A 17918-nucleotide genomic window follows, 5' to 3' on the forward strand; every position below is an offset into this window, starting at 1 on the left:
AAGACTTTTCGCTTTTCCGGAATAAAATCTGTTTTTTTATAATTTTCCGTGCAATTTTCCTTATTGGTGCTTGAGATTGCACTAAGCAACATATTTTGCAATTAATTTTTTTATTAAATAGTAACATTCTATATGTATTCATTTTTCAAATTTGTAACGTATAAATATACCTAGATATTATTACCCATTTTTATTTATTTGTGTTATCATGTCGCAATAAGATTATCGTTAACCATTTTACCACCTTTTGTTATTCTAAGTTTATTAAACCTTATAAAAAAGGTATAAATCTAACTTGCAAACTTGGTGATGGCTGGTAGTAAGTTGATAAACGACGGGGTGGATAAGACGGCTTAATTACACAGAGTTTTTACGACTTCGTTCCGCTGACAATGCGCAAGAAGAGGTTGTAACATTAAACAATTCAGTGTTTTAAGTTTATTCTCTTATACTAGAGATTTTATTCTTGAACTTTGGTATTCACAAAATGATAAAAAACACTTTTTAAATATTTTTGACGTAAGTTACGTTTACTATGTTTTTTTTTTATAGAACGGGGGGCAAACGGGCAGGAGGCTCACCTGATGTTAAGTGATACCGCCGCCCATGGACAGTCTCAATTCCAGAGGGCTCGCGAGTGCGTTGCCGGCCTTTTAAGAATAGGTACGCTCTTTTCTTGAAGGACCTACCGGTTTCGAAGTGACAAACATGTATCGGCGTCTATTGCATTGATCACAAGTACCTTTCAGAGTTAATTTTTGGATCAAATATATGCTGGTTTTCTTTACTGTACGACCATCATTGATTGTTTGTCTATTAGCAAGTATATGATCAGCCATTACACAGATATCAGTCAGAACACATCATCTATTATTTTAATGATTTTAAACCAATTGCGCACGTATAAATAAAATCTATTCATTCAAAGCCGTGATTGAAACACATGATGATTGGGAATTGCATACTATCTAAGAAAACTTTTACCACCGCAATAATTTGGAATCTAAGTATTTAAAAATTAATTACATTATAGTTTATCACGCATCAGTACACAATGTATACACATAAACTATTTATCTTTACACAAATTGCACGGAAATAAATAAAAGCTTCTCTCGTAATCTATGGAAAATATAAAACATTTTAATACCAAATAATTGAACTCGTAACTTGATCATTATATTTTCGAATAACAATTTGCCGATCCTACAATATTTTACAATTTTCATTTTAAACCCAAGGCAATTTGAATTTTAAAGTCAAAAGCATAAAAAAGATATTAGCGTCAAAATGAAATGTAAGGTTTGCAATCAATTATGCAATCCACAACGAGATACTAAAGGAAGGTGCTCAAAGCGTTCGACAAAATCTAATTAGGTCCCTCCATTAGCTGAGTATCATCAGTTTTGTGTTTTATTATAATTATGGGGAATTTCAACTTGATCAGATTAAAAGCCTAATTAAAATTATGACCATTGTAAAAACAGCAGTTAGTTAAATCTTATTTCTCTATTTAATTTATGTGTAAAAACATAATATTCTATAGAATCTATGTTTATAAAGGGGATCACTCTTTTAGTAGGCAAGCTTTCCAACTCGAAATATTTTATTTGATTAGCTAATTAGATTATTTGAAATTCTTAATATGTTTATCAATATTATTATTGATATATATTATATATTAAAATGTGTTTTGTATTCCATTTTTGTGTACGATTACAATTATCAAATCAAATCAAAAGACGTTTATTCAATTTAGATGCGTCTTAGCCCATGCTTATGAATGTCAAAAACGTTTACAATTCGCGAAAGAGCCACGCCATCCGTTCGCAAAACTACCAGGAGGCCTTGTTCTGAGAATTAAATACACATTACCATAATAAAGACTTGACTTTGACTTTATATTCAAATTTTACTTTGACTTATAATTACGAGAGGATTAAGAACTACAGTATAATCATAGATACTTACAAGGCATGTGTGTGCGTTGAGAAATTTGATTTTAAAATGACCGTGTTCGAGTGTTAATTTCGTTAAAGTCGCCTTCTGACGATTACCAAAAAAAAATTGTGTAACTTTATTTACCAACTTTGTTTAGCATACACAATAAAACTAATTAATAATTTAATTGATTTTAATCGTTTTCATCAATGGACATAACTATTAATGAGGAATGTTTATCTGTATTACCATTACATAGTATAGTCGCCCTCTGTAGTTGTTTCAAACTACACCATGGGAACGAAGCCGAATGAGCAATGGTTGATCTATAATCCTTGAATATTAACTGATTCGTACTATTTGCTTCTGTAAAATTAATCAGAATCTTTTAACTACCGTGCAGTCCGTTCGTTTCGCGCTTCATCAGTCACTCGCCGGAGATGATTAATGAAAAACATTTTATATTCAGCTGGATCTGTTATCCCATTTGAGTGTTTTTAATCGTCAGTGAGGCGGCAAATATTCCCTTTGATCAAATTTACAGTTGATGTCAGAATATTTATACAGTAAATTCCATGTTTACTTCGCACTTGTAGAAAACATAAATTGCCTTGAGTTATTTAACTTAACATTAGTAATATTAAAGTTAATAGAAGCGTGAATAAAATGTAAGCAATTATCGCAAACTTGAAGCCTAAATGAGTCCTTTAGTTTTTACCACACTCATAAATTGTAATTTAACATTCTCGTTTCCGATATTGTCCAATAACTTAAGTGTCACTAGATTTACGAACTCTTCGATAAGTTAAGTAGTTTTTTTGTTAATCCAGCGTCGCAACCCGTTGTTATATTTGATAAAAGCTCATGTTTTTAACAATTAAAGTCAGTTGACACCCAAAACAAACAAAGTGTTTAATTAAACATATATTTGAACATATCCATACAACAACCGCCACTAAACTTAACTCATAGTCATAATATTTTTTTCTGAGCTTACGAAAAACTTGTAATTTTATGTATTTTTCTTAATTTATTGGGAAAAACTGTAAGTTCTTAAATTATTATTTTTAAACTCTACTCAATAAAGGCAAGTCAAAATCTCCACTTTAGCCTTGTCAAAGTTGTCTCAAGATAGAACAATGTTTCGACAGTTCTTAGTTTAAGTGACGTTATGAAATGCAGACCAACGAGTTTTAATAATATTAATATTCATGTTTTAACTACCTATGATAGCCAACTTTCTTATATCATTTTAGACTACTTTTACTGTGCAATACTTTACACTACAGATAGATGGAAAGACTCAGTTCAGAATACACCCATTTATTTCATACCATATGAAATTGTTGGCCTAATTTTACCAATTACAATTCTCACTAAAAGGGAGACAAATTTCCAAACTAATGATTGTCGTCCGTCGAATGACCGTAGCGTGAATCCCTGATAACATCGAAACACGCCTTGAACTTATCAGATCTGACACGAAACCCTAGGTGTCGATGTCCCATCAAATTTAGATTAAAGTAAAGCACTGATTGGGCCTGCCGTTCATTCCGTTAGTTGATCTACTTGAATTACTTTTTGCAATGGTGATGATGAGTCCTCAATAGAAAGTCTACTAGTTGAAACCCCGGGGGATACGGAATTTTAAACAATACAAAGTATTAAAAGCAATATTTTCTCTTATCACAATAGCCATGTTAACATCGTGACTCGGAACTAGTCAACTGTATCGGAAAATGTTTTTCCTTGTTTTCCCTTTGTTTATAACATGTATGGAGTATGCTTGAGGCCTACACACGCTTAATCAAGAAATAGTTTTCCAATATGTAAAGTTAACCGTGACGCATAATGTCCAATTAACTACTATTCAACAGAAAAAGATTTTTATTTCGAACCAATAATATAAAAAACAGCTTTACATTATGTAGTTTAGCTTATAAATACATAATTTAAAACTAGAAAAATAACATTAAAACGTTTATTGGGACTGACAGTAAACCATGCTATACTGGTGTAGTAACGAAATGATATAATCCATAAATAATTAATTATTAACTAATTGAGCTGTCTTAAGTGTCAAGGCCAAAACGTTACAGCTTTATTAACTCTGATTTAATTTCGTAGTATTTATTCGATTTATCAGTATATTTTAGTAATGTTAATAATTCGTTTTATAATGTAAAATTGGGTCCTATTTGGGTATAACCCTCCATTTTCCTCCACGTTTTCCTAGCTTGAATAACTTACGTTAGATCGTCGGCAAAACGTACTGACCTTTACTTAATTTCAAGATCCGTGACTTCTAAGATAATTTTCTGTTTAGTTAGCTGGAAAGTGAAAAAGCTTTGAAAAATCTCCTTCTTTATAGATTCGGTTTTGATGTCAGTCGAGCAGTGTTGGTTGGCTTGAGCGAGCGACCTTCATCCTAGAGATAGTAGTTCGAACCCGTGCACAATGGACTTTTGTGTCGATATGCGGCACACTTACTTGTACTATAAGTAGAACGCCTATTAGAATTTATTGACGTGACAACGTCTTATAATTCGATGGAGCCGGCTGCACGTACGAAAAAACATGACTCATGCGGCGTTACCTCGCTCTGAGGCGTTCCATTTAAGGCTTGAACACTTCAAGCAAGCGAGAGCGTGAAGCGACAGAGAGGCACAATCGGACTCCGCGCTCTTCAGCGTTCGACATCTGTCTCTCTCCTACTTGAGTGAGCGATTCGTGACGTTGTCACGTTCAACTATCGTCAGTAAACCGACTTTACAGACAACCGATTTTTTTTATCACAAAGCAGGTACAGAAGTCTAAGGCCAAGACCAAGGGTCCACTGGTTTGTTCTGTAAAGATTTTCTTCTACCGCATTGCACATGATTTGATTTATTTAATTTATTTTCCCTTTCTTTAGCCATTACGTTTTCGGGAAAATCTGGATTAATAAAGCTTTAACGTTTTGGCCTTGACACTTAAGACAGCTCAATTAGTTAATAATTAACTATTTCTGTCTTATATCAAATCGTTACTACGCAAGTGTAGCATTGTTTAATGTCCGTCCCAATAAACGTTCTAATGTTATTTTTCTAGTTTTGGATGATGTATTTCTAAGCTGAGCTACATAATATAAAGCTATATTTTTATATTATTGGTTTGAATTGAAAATCTTTTTCTGTTGAATAGTAGTTAATTGGTAGGTACATCATACCTCATGGTAAACTTTACATATTGGAAAACTATTTCTTGAATAAACGTGTGTAGGTATAGCCTAAAGCATACTCCGTCCATGTTATAAACAAAGGGAAACAAGGAAAAACATTTTCCGATACAGTTGACTAGTTCCGAGTCACGATGTTAACATGGCTGTTGTGATAAGCGAACAAAAAATCTTTTAAAACTTTGTGCTTAAAGTTCCGTATCCCCCGAGCTTTTGACTAGTTACCATTCATAAGATCCTCGAGGCCGTCCGTTTGAACGGTGATAAAATCGTCCTATAAGAAAACGCATTACGAGTCGAGAATCGTTAGAGCTTAGGCTTAAAAAGAATATCAAATCTAATATATAAAATTCTCGTGTCGCGGTGTTTGTAGTTAAACTCCTCCGAAACGGCTCGACCGATTCTCATGAAATTTTGTGTGCTTATTGGGTATGTTTGAGAATCGGACAACATCTATTTTTCATCCCCCTAAATGTTAAGGGTAGTCCACCCCTAAATATATTTTTTTTATTTTTAATATATTTTTCTGTTTTTATTTTTTGTGATACAGCATTAAAAATACATACAACCCCTAACTTTCACCCCTCTACGATCAACCCCTATTGTTTATTATAAATGATATACATGGCAAAACAACGTTTGCCCGGTCAGCTAGTTAATCTATATAATCTATCAAATTAAAGAAATAATTCTTACTTGTACTTGCCTAAAAGAGACAATAATTAAAATATTAATTGAACAAATGCCTAAACGTATCTATCCCAAAACCCAATTGGTTGCTTTAAGGACTTCATATGTATGTACATCTTTATTTCTTAACACTTGTTTTATGAAAATTAAGTTCAAACTTATTTAACCTCTTTAAAATTTTGCCTTGTCAGCGTAGTCGTAAAAATATAGAGTAATTAAGATGCCTTATCCACCCTGTCGTTTGTCAACTTAGTAGGGCATCACGAAGTTTGCAAGTTGGATTTATGCTTTATAAGCTTCAATATATTTTTATAACTTGTGACATAGTCATACTTTTTATCGTATATATTTTTTTTTAAAGACAATTCACACCAATTGACCTAGTCCCATGCTAAGCTGGTGATGCTTGTGTTATGGGTACTACGGCAACGGATATACATACATATTATAGATAGATATACATATAAATACATATTTAAACACCCAAAACCTATGAACAACCAATGAGTCGTCGTATCGTATATTTAATTGATAATTGTTTTTAACGAAGCCATCTTCCATCGAAATAATTATCATTAAGCCTCTAAGCCTCCCAAGAGACCATAAAATGCACGTAAAGTTTACCTCGTCTTTTTTCAAGTAGGCAATTTTATCAATCAAGGTAAAACAATAATTTGATGATACATAATTAAGATAATAAATCATTATAAATCCAGGAAACACATTACGATTCTAGAATCGGTAGAGCTTGGCTTTAGCTGTTAAATAGATTTCTTATAAGATTTAATACAGAAGAAAGAATATCATATTATGAATCTATGAAATCTATCAAAACAAATGGAAAATACACAAAAACCGGCTAGGGTTGACTTGCCTCTAAGTCCTTATTAATAAAATATAATATAAAAAGCAAAAATTAAACTATTTAAATTATCAGTCGTAAATATTCTCAGAGTGTTGGGAAATGAAACCAAAAGAAAGACCTTACAGCAAAAATATTTCAATATACAGGAAACCTGCTAAGCTTTCTAAAAGTTTATGATAAAACGACTATGAAAGCGAGAATAAACATAAAAGTTTGTAAAGTGTCAAAATTGAGTTATTTTTGTCCAACTTTTGAATTTCGAACACAATGAGTGAGGAAAGTGTAACTTTATAATAACTCTTTTGACGAGTGCTGGCACAAAAGAGTGTTTTCATAAAAACGTGATTTAGATGGACTTGTATATTTTGTATTAAAGCATAAGGACAGGACATTGTATAAGATAGAATTATTTTTAAAATTATTATTTTACAACGTTAATTAATCTAAAAAATATAAGTATCTATTTTTTATTGTTAATATAATGTTTGTAGAAAAGCAATACATTTTACGTTCCTTAAAAATAATATACAGTACTACATACTGTAAAACAATAATGTCAATTTAAAATTATCCCGCGTTTGATCGTCATCTGTTTTATTCAACTAGCTCGAATACAATTTAATAACTACGTGTCTTTTTCAGAGATCTAATTCAAAATTAGAACAAACTTCGACCTAGTGCTAACCCAACAAATACGAACGTTAATTAATTTCGTACTTACAAATCACGTCACCGCCACGTCAAAAGTCATAGAAACACTCCAAATATCTTAACCTCTTTTACGTACCTAATGCATTCGCACTATTTTTTATGGAAAAGGACGGTGAGAGGAACACGCCACGAGACCGCCTCCGGCGGCAACGAGAGCCTGACTGAATCTCTGCGTCTCCAAGCCAGGTCAGGTCACAAATTGAGCTGGGTACAGATAAAACGGTTAATTTCATAGTTAAATTTGTTGACGCGACGTTGGTGGTTTGAATTTACCTTATATACAGGTTACCTTATATTATTAGTTTTGGGGATATCATTTTTCAGAGAACGAACAGCGTGATCCTGATATATTAATTATGATATTGTTTTAAATATATAAAAAAAACATATTTTTGGGAGGTTTTGATTATATAATGTCTTAGGGGTGTATTATGTATATAAATGCTTGGACTTCGATTATGTTAAACTGTCAAAAACTAAACCATATATTCAAGTTCTGGAAGAAAACCCGATGATGCGTACATAACAATGTGTTATTATTTTACCCGAAATTTGACTTCAATGTACACGACACCTTACTCAGCATCCCCCACACATATAACAAAAAAACACACACACTCTACCTGAATCTGATACACTTGTGTGTAGATCGTAGCTATTTACTGCTTCGTTCATGTGTGCGTTTGAAAATGGCTGCCTTACGAAAAGCGCATGCGTGACTTTACACACTTTTTACTCTATCATAATTCAATGAGTACGCGATTAGAAATTCTATTCCGATATTAATAAGGTTTCATATTTTTCGACTAATAGAAATTAATGTTGGTTAGGAAATGCGCGCTTTTGAAGTTCAGTCTTGGGAAAGGTAAAGGACACTTCTTGTTGCGTGAAGAGGAAATCGTGTTTCTCACTATGTATGCCTCTGTGAGTTCTTTGGAAATTCCTTAATTAATAAGGATGCAGGGTAAGTCATCTGATTCGTTAGACGATTTTTTTTAGCTTTTGGTCTTACGTGTTTAACATTCAAAGCTCAATTTCAACATATAAATTATATCTTTTACGATTTCATTAAGCAACAATAACTTAGAAACCTACTTCATGTTTTCTTATTTAAGTTCAGTTAAGTTGTTTTTTCCTTAAAGACTTCTCACTAGACGTGTTGTTTCAGAAGCTGAGTAACCTCGAGATCCACGTGGTGATGTTATCTTCAGTCTACCGTCGGTAAATTCCATAGTGATTCTATAACCTTTTTAGGCGCCACAACCTTTTAGGTCTGGGCCTCAGATTTCTGTTTTATGATCATTTTTTAATCTAAGAGGCAAGTAGGTGATGAACCTACTGTGCCCGACGCACACCTTCGACTTTTTGGGTCTAAGACAAGACGGTTTTCCTTCACCGTTCGTGCAAAAATTAAATGCGCACATAGAAAGAAAGTCAATTGGTGCATAGCAGGGGATCGAACCCACGACCTCAGGGATGAGAGTCGCACGCTGAAGCCACTAGGCCAACACTGCTCATATAGTGATTCTATAGTTGTTCCAAAATTCGTAGCCCTGAAGAAATTGCGCGGTAAAATATCTTAATTTTCCCGAAATTGCAATCGCTCTTGCTATAGGGAATTAAAGAGTACCGGTACATAATTGTATTCGATTCAACTGGCGACGATCTCTAAGTCCCATTTAAAAAGTGATTGTGAACTTGTTAAGTGAGACTTAGAGTTTTTAGTTAGGTTAGGTTAGGTAGTTTTTAGTTTTAGGTAGTAGAGTTGATAGTTTTTCCTTTTGAAGTACAGTATGAGTCAACTAAATGCATCCGGATTATTTTGCTAGATTGACCCATTTATATGTTACGGGAAAAGTTCACATATTCATTTAAGACATTACGTTGTAACTGTTGTGGTAGTTTAATACTAGGTTGATTCAATACCATCACTATTCTAGCATTGACCCGCAACACACGTCATGATCTAAGTTATATATCTTCACAATCGAACGCAACGTTTCGTCTTACATCTTCGTTTCACATTCTCACTATCCAGACAATTTTTTGTGGCTGTAGTAAAAAATCGTCTTGTCTTTATTGACGACCACCTCTTTTTGTTTGCCCGGTTTTTACATCGTTTTTAAAGAATTCATCAAAAATATTTCAAAAAATTTTCAGAATTCACTTGACGCGTATTAACTGTGACTACATCAGTTAAATTTCATTTAATTAATTCAATTGAGTTTATAACGTAAATTTCCTTAGGCGCCCATTTGTTTGCAAAAGAGTTAATTAATTATTTCAGAAGTATGTGCATCTGAACGAATGTACCTTAGTTTTAATTACTTACGTACGACTTATTTCCTCTGACGTTGCGTATTAATTAATAATAACAATTAATGACCCTTAACAAATAACTATTTACTACATAAAATTAAGGATATCAAAACAATTCAGTCTAAGACTATGCATTTAGTGCGTATTAATAACTAAACCAACTCAAGTATAATCTTAACCCGTTAAACGTCCTTTTGCAAAATAGGTCACGTATTATAGTCGCATGGAAGTGAATAATAAATATTGTTTGGATTTTGAGATCTTTCATATTCTTGGTATTTTTTCGTGTTTCATTAACCTAATATGAAATCTGTAAAATAAAAGAATTAGCACAAGACCATATAAAATCTGTGTAGTATTAAAAGCCGCAAAGGTAACATCGCATGTGGTCGACGTTATGAACAAGTCCAGTGTGGGTGTCCACGGGCGGCGGTATCACTTAATATCAGGTGAGCCTCCTGCCCGTTTGCCTCCTATTACATAAAAAAAGAGCATTTCATAATAGACAATTTGATTTTTAATTAATACCTTTTCAATGTCCCTATTAAAAACTTGTAATGCAGGGTCACTTTTCGGTAGAGTATTTTTTTTCACAGTGGGGTCCGATGTAAACAAAAAGTTATGATTTGAAAAAAAAAATTATCGTATAACTTAATATTATCTTCAATACACTCAATAAACAACTATTAATAGCATGTCTAACGCAAGGACTCATCAGTACCAATCTAGTGGATATTCTAAAAAAGATACAAGTAGTAGAATTTTTCGAATTTTAATGAGAATTAGTAAATAAAAGTCAATTTTCTTATAAAAACGCAAAATAAATTATAACTCTGCAGAGGTTGAGCTTGAGGACCTCCCGTAGAACAATTTTTTGCAGCTGATGACCTCATCTATCCCCTTGTTGCCTTTGATCCACGACTTTTTGGCTACACTGTATAACTACATTTTATATCACCATCACAATCACTTATACATATACCAATACCGTACAATTTAAAGCCTCTGGTGGACGTGGTGAAAGACAGTCGGCACATAACTTATAACATCACCAATAAAAGAGATAAAGAAACATGTGTGCAGCCCGTCTTATTAACACCTATATCATGTATTGCTACCATAATCATGGTTGACATTAAAGTTGCTTCTGTTGAGTTTATAATTTATATTATATAAAAACCATCACATGCGATTATTATTCAAGCTGCATCTGGCTGTTTTTTTTTATAAATTTCCCAATATACCCGACTCTTGTGGTGCGGGACCTTATTTTATAGGTACATATATTTATATACAAACATATACATTAAGAAATTTCCTAATATATATATATATATCCATACATGTATCTGGCTGTTACCCACAACTAATTACATCCTATTTCCGTACTTTATCCTCCGAATATGTATACTTCATACCTAAAAACTCATTAAACAACCAACAAAGAAGTGTAATTGGGTGAACACTTTACACTATTATGATCCTAAACTTACTAACAACAGCGAGAAATGCTATAACACAAAACATATCCCGTATAAGGTAAACTTGAACTTTCGACCTCAAACACAATACGTTTTGTTCGGGTCCACGTAAGGGCTTTTATTAATAAGTACTTTACTGTTTTCTTAGAAAGTTTTTTCATATCTATATTGTTCAATCGTGGGTATTATAAATATAGTCTAGAGATGTATTTTATCTCACACACAGTTTTATTGTGTTTTTTTATATTATTTTTATTACTCTTTAATGTATAATATTCTACGGTTTTAATGTTTGTAAATATGTGAGGAACATGTATACTAACTTTTTAAGTATTGTAGTTTTATTCTAAGAGTACATTGTCTTCACATATAATTATTTAAGTAATGTAAACAAAAATTGTAAACCTATTTTAAAAGAGTAAGTGTGGAGTTTCTTGCCCATTATTCTCCACACGAAACTACCTTTTGGAAGGGGCAACTAGAATCTTCTTTATATTTTATTTGACGTTCAAAGGCCATTTTAGCCATTTTAGGTGGTCTAATTGAAATAAATGATTTGATATTGACTGACTATAATAGCATTTAATTAAACGCAATAAAGAGATTTGTTAAGCATAGGTATAACCCTATCATACGCACGATTAGCACCCTTATCAGCAACACAATAGTTCTGTCTCGTATTAATTGTATTGTCAGATTGTTAACACGTTCTCTTTACATAATTTACGAGTAAAATATTCGAACGATTTATGTTGTCATTCAGTTCTAAATATATATCAGTTTTACAATAATTTAATGGTATAATAATCTATCGCTAGGTCAACTATTACAATATTACATTTTTATTTTTGTTGAGGATGCATACCCATACGAAAAGAAGCAGCAAACAACTGAGAAGCCATAGAGGATTGTTTCATTAATCAACAACGTCACTCTGACCGAGGCTTTGTAAAAAAAAACATTTTTTCTATTCAACGGTGTTGACAATATGTGTGTGTGTATACTGAACCACTTCCGTTTAGTTCTAAGAAAATGCTGAAATTATATGAAAAAGTTAAACTTAACATTGCAGCTACAAAACGTTGTACGCGGCGTGACACGTGTTGTAGTGGATTGATGAGATAAGTGTCACTTGAACAAGGAAGAGCCTTCCGACCTCAACTGCCAATAACATTTCCCACAGGCAGACTAGGTCAGCTCTGATTAATTGCCTCGATAATTACCAAGTGCTGATTAAGAGACTCATTAATAAACGATTTTTGTGACTTATTTAAAAATCATTCACACTTGTTTTAAATATTAAAAGCAATTTATATGTATCTACGTTTATTAATTAAACATCTGTCAACCATTCTTCAGGTTTCTTGTTTGGTTTACATTTGGTTTAGCAAAGTAGAAACAAAAAAGGTTTTATATCCCAGTTGCTAGATTTCTGCATATTAACTGAATATATAATGAAGATCTCACGTACGGTGAAATGATCCTGGAACTACGCTTAGAAGGTCTAAATGCTTTTATTTATATATTCATTCAGGGAAACAAAACTTATTATTCATTAAATAGTAGTTGTTATGGTTTAGTTAGTAGGTATGTATAGCAAAAAATCTTGCATATTAGGCTCTTAAATAAAGCTCTGCAATACTATGCTTTTTCCACCAATTCAATGATCATAACTGTTTAAGGTTCAGCAAAAACGTAGACATACATTGATATTATAATTATAAGGGTAAAATATATTTTTTAAAGTATAAACATGATTTGCTCTCTAAAGTGTCTTTTTCTCACTACACAGTACGTACTATATTCCTCTTATACCTATATAAATGGACAATATAATATTTATGTAAGCATATAGCCAATGGTTTGTATATATAGGGACGTAGCAAGTATCCAATTAGTCTTCGTCCGCTCCACTCATCACGGCAGCGAGGGCCACTCAAAATGAACTACCCAAACCAACTTTTTCTTTTATGTCTGCTATTCGAAACGTTGTAAAGTTGATAATGGTATCCTAATTCTAGTTAAAATAGAAGCCGGTTGAAGGTTTTAATAATTTTTCATTTGTCGGTGTCAACTTTTGTACCCGACACATGGACAAACTTTGTGTTGGATCTTGCCGGGTTCGCTACGATGCAGATGTTCTGTTGCTTGTTCTTATTGTTTAATTCGAATTAAGGAAGAAAGTGTTGTATGTATTCATTCTCAAATTATGAAACCGGTTTTCTGTTCGGAGTAAAGTAACAAGCAGGCATGTGGATCCCTTGGCCATTTTATCCGGTGAATTTTCAGTAAAAATTATGAAAAAAGGGTGCGTGTACTTATGTACGCGCGTAAGAAGTTATACTTCTTTGGCATTATTAAAAATTGTTTTTATTGCAAGCAAATAATTAATTACAATTAAATGACCAAAGACTGGAAAAGGAGTCATTATAGTCAATAAAGTTCAGTTTACATTTGAAAAATGAATTAAATAAATATTTATTATTATTCTCTTACATTAAGTGTAACATAAATTCTATTATTATTCGTATGTCCAATGCCGTAGCATCTTCCGTGGGCAACTTCATTCTGTTAATTTTGTGTAACGGTGCGCGCGCATCGTTAAATTTCACTCTCATCAATTTTTCATAACGCGCCTAAAGAAACTAATTAACTTCAAAAATGCATAGTAATAATGTGTACCTTAATGGAAAGTAGACAATTCTGTAATTTTTAACTTAATATACGAGATAATAGGTAATCAACCTGCTTTCCTTACCACCCGAACCAATTTTGTAAGTTGAGAATGGAAGAGCGAGATTTACAACCTGTAAGTCACGGAGGAAATATGCTAAATAAGCAATTTAAACTCAAACTTCGAATAAATTTATTTTTATTCATTGTTTTAATATTGAAATATTTACAGAGTACGGCAGTGATGTTTAGCAGAATTAAATAAAGTCTTAAACGTACTGAATATTGAGCAAAAGTACATGACTATAGTTTGTCACAAAATAATATCAAATATTCTTATCAACATAAACTCATTATATATTATATGTCAACGTAAAATTGTAAAAACCGTTAGATTGTAATTTATCTCGCGAGATTGTAAACTGTCGAAAAATTGTGAACTCAACGTACTGCTTACTATTTAACGTATTATTATTCGGTAGATTATAATCTATCGAAGTGAAATCGTCAAATTGTGAAACGGTACGCACCTCGCGCGCTGATTTATAATAATACATAACTTCAATCCGGTTAAACAGTTTTTTCTTTAATACGTTAAATTGTAAGCAGTACCTTGAGTTCACAATCTTTCGACAGTTTATAATCTCGCGAGATAGATTACAATCTAACGGTATTTACAATTTTACGTTAACATATACAACATTGCAGTAAGTACATCAAAATATGTCTAATAAAACATCATTTGGCAGTCAAGAAAGTGTGACAATCGGTGGAAAGAAAATATGTAAGGTGATCATAGAAGTAGCGACTTCATGCCAACCAGATCTAAATAGAACTGGTCATACATTACTCATTATATTTTGTTTGTATTAAAAAAACACGAACCCTTAGTTCCCTAATTTCTTGGTGAAAGTGATTAATTCTATGATCTGGCTACAATATACCTTCCTTATTCTCTCAACTGTCTACGTATTTTTGAATTGAAAATATTCTACAAACAAATGAAAGAGCAAAATATCCTTACAATTGCACCCAGAGATGGAATTCGGCATATAAATGTTTTATTTTTATTATTAAGAAACATATTTCTTACTAATTATAAACTAAACATACAATACAGAAATGGCTCAAGGACCACGCACGGTTTATATGATTATAATATTGAAATTGTCTCCTTAAGTCCTTTTTTATTTTCTTACCAAATATGATACCAAACGCCATCTCCGGGCTATTACAACAAACATTTGTGCAGTTTTAAATTTTATTTATAATACAACTATCTCATAGATTTCCTAAATTACAAACATCAATGTATCAAAAAAATATTTAGAAAATTTACAATTTTGATTTATTTTATCGATGACACTTTCATCTTCATAATTTCCAAATAGGCCGCGAATAATTCGAGTCAATTATAAAAATTATATTAAATATCTTTATAAATTAACATTAAATCGTCCATATATCTACTAACAATTTTAATTTCACTCTAATTGCTTGTAGCAGTCTTTATTGTCGTAATTAAACGTGTATTGTAAAATCCCTTCTTTCTTGCTCTTGTCGTTGAGGGTATCTGTAATAAAAACAATAGTCAAAGTCGAATTTGGATTCTAGTGTTATTTTTTTAATCAATTAATTGATAGGTAGGCCTGTAATTTATCAACCTTATTCAAGAGTACAATTCACTCAAGTTAATGCTAGTTTTTGATAGATACAATAGATGGCGCAATATTAAAAATATTAAGAAACTGCCAAAGTAAGATCTTGAAAATTTTATTATAGCGACATCTGTTGTGACTTTCAAAAATTAAGAAGCTATAATAACTGCTGTTAGCGCCTTCTGATTAAATAAACGTAAACAACTAAACTGAGAAGAACGACATCTATCGTAATGCTTACATTAAACACAAGTTAATTAAGTTGTGATATAGCGCTTTCTATTGTGTGTTTTACTAACTATTGTAAAGATTAAAGAGTACCAAACTATTATAAAAATTTCGTTTGATCCTCATTCATTAATTATTGATTTAGAATTTTTACTATTTAAAAATTAATATTACAGAATTTATTAATTGTTTTTTCAAATGGTTCAATTAATCAATTCATATTTTTTATTGTCTCTATTAATTCTTCAATTGTTTGCTTTGTTATAACTTACATTAAAAGGATATCATTTTAACGGGTTTAAGACAAATTTTATAAACTTTGTTTCTTAATGTGTATAATATTTACTATGGACGTAAAATCAACTCGAACTAAACATTTGAAATAAGCTATTCTTTCTGATTAGAAATAAAATGTTTACAAATTCACTGCAAACCACAATAAGGCCGCGTTTGCCGTATGGTGTCAATATTTAAACAAAAGTTACTACTGGTACCTGGCAGAAGTAGGTGTGTGTCGGCGTGGTCTCCTTCGAGCCTTGTCCCTTGAGCCTGAAGTGCATGATTCAGCGCTGGAATCCGTCACACCACGAAATACTTCCTCTGTAACATATTTTTGATGTATATTTGTTTTTTTCGTTTCTTTTTACTGTTCCTTATGTTATTCTCATTAATACATTTTTGAATCCGATTGAAATCATTAAGGTTATTTGAAAAATATTTTGCTTTAGAAAGTTCTCTGGATAATTCAAATTTTGCCTATTTCCCCGGTTTCTATAGTTTTGATTGCTAATATAAAACCACATTTAGAAAGTGGTATTTAATAAGTCTCTAATTGAAAAATTATACAAATAATACCCGTTTTTTTTTATTTTTTAGTGAGCAGTGTCAGTCTATTTGCTTCAGCTGAAGCGTGCGATTCTTATCCCTGAGGCCGTAAGTTCGATCCCCGGCTGTGCACCAATGGACTTTCTTTCTATGTGCGCATTTAACATTCGCTCGAACGGCGAAGGAAAATTGCTCTTGCCTTAAGGCCGATTTACATTATCTTAGTGTTTAGGAGAGTGCTTTAGGATAGTACTTTAGTTGAAACATGTAAACGCTACTTGCTTTAGTAAACGCTACGCTAATTTAACTTGCCTTTCAAGTTGTACTAATGCACTCTCCTAAACACTAAGATAATGTAAATCGGCCTTAAGACCCAAAAAGTCGACGGCGTGCGTCAGACCCAGGAGGTTGATCACCTACTTGCTTAGTAGATTAACAAATGATCTAGAAACAGATACAGAAATCTGAGGCCTAGACCTAAAATGTTGTAGCGACTCTGATAATAATAATAAAATTTACTAACATAACTTTTACACATTTAAAGAAAACACTTTTTTAACTGATTGAAGCTATATATTATTATAAACTTATAATTATTTTACATAATTTTAAATTTTTCCCGACGTTCCGCGTGCTTTACAAAAATTTATAAAATAATTATAAGTTTATAATAATACATAGCTTCAATCCGTTAAAAAAGTGTTTTCTTTAAATAAAATTTATTTTATATTTTTTATTTAATTATTAAAAAAAGCTTGCTTGCTTAATAAAAGCATACCTTTGTTAGGTACCGCACAATGTATCCGGTAGGCAGCGCTGGACGTGCACTCGGCGCATGGTTCGGGTGAACCGGATGAATCCGAGTCAGATTCACCTCGACGCACCATCAGCGTCATTGCTCGGGATAGCGTATACTCGTCTGCATATATATAGTATAACTATAGTACTAGTAGTTTAGTATAGATATAATAGTATAACTTAAAAGCCATCTAAAACTTATAACCTGCTGTTGTGATGTTAGCTATAGAGTGACTTTTCTATACTATCCGTAGATAGAGTATAGAACTAGATGAGCTTCCAAAATAACAATAATAACTAAAGAGAGAAGGCATTAACGTGAAATACTTAAGTGCGAGCGAAACAGAGTATCAGTTTTTCTGTCTCTATTTGCGTATCGGGTTTTATTTGATTACCACCGAGCCCTTGGTGGTAAACAAGTTTTCACCGCTTACTGATAAATCTGTGAAACCCAAGTCAAACCAATATTTTAAGACTTTATCCGTATAAGAGGTGTATTTAAAGTGTCAGTC

At 32.2% G+C, this 17918-nt stretch overlaps 2 protein-coding genes across 5 annotated transcripts in view; both read right to left on the reverse strand.

The window, feature by feature from the left end:
* Window positions 1-7578, reverse strand: part of LOC125060040 (Down syndrome cell adhesion molecule-like protein Dscam2) — a 141838-nt gene extending 134260 nt beyond the window's left edge. For all 4 annotated transcript variants that reach the window (XR_007118781.1, XM_047664793.1, XM_047664794.1 and 1 more), the window contains exon 1: window positions 7435-7578. The gene's annotated coding sequence lies outside the window, so the exon portion shown is untranslated. The remainder of the gene's footprint in view (window positions 1-7434) is intronic.
* Window positions 7579-15105: 7527 nt separating this feature from the next.
* LOC125059756 (Down syndrome cell adhesion molecule-like protein Dscam2) overlaps window positions 15106-17918 on the reverse strand; it is a 129564-nt gene continuing 126751 nt past the window's right edge. The window contains exons 35-37 of the mRNA XM_047664305.1: window positions 17387-17527; window positions 16278-16383; window positions 15106-15470 (exon numbers count right to left, since the gene is read on the reverse strand). Of these exons, the coding sequence (XP_047520261.1) occupies window positions 15419-15470; window positions 16278-16383; window positions 17387-17527 (299 nt within the window). The 3' untranslated portion in view covers window positions 15106-15418. The remainder of the gene's footprint in view (window positions 15471-16277; window positions 16384-17386; window positions 17528-17918) is intronic.

This window comes from Pieris napi, chromosome 20 (genome assembly GCF_905475465.1).
Source record: "Pieris napi chromosome 20, ilPieNapi1.2, whole genome shotgun sequence".
Classification (NCBI taxonomy): Eukaryota; Metazoa; Arthropoda; class Insecta; order Lepidoptera; family Pieridae; genus Pieris; species Pieris napi.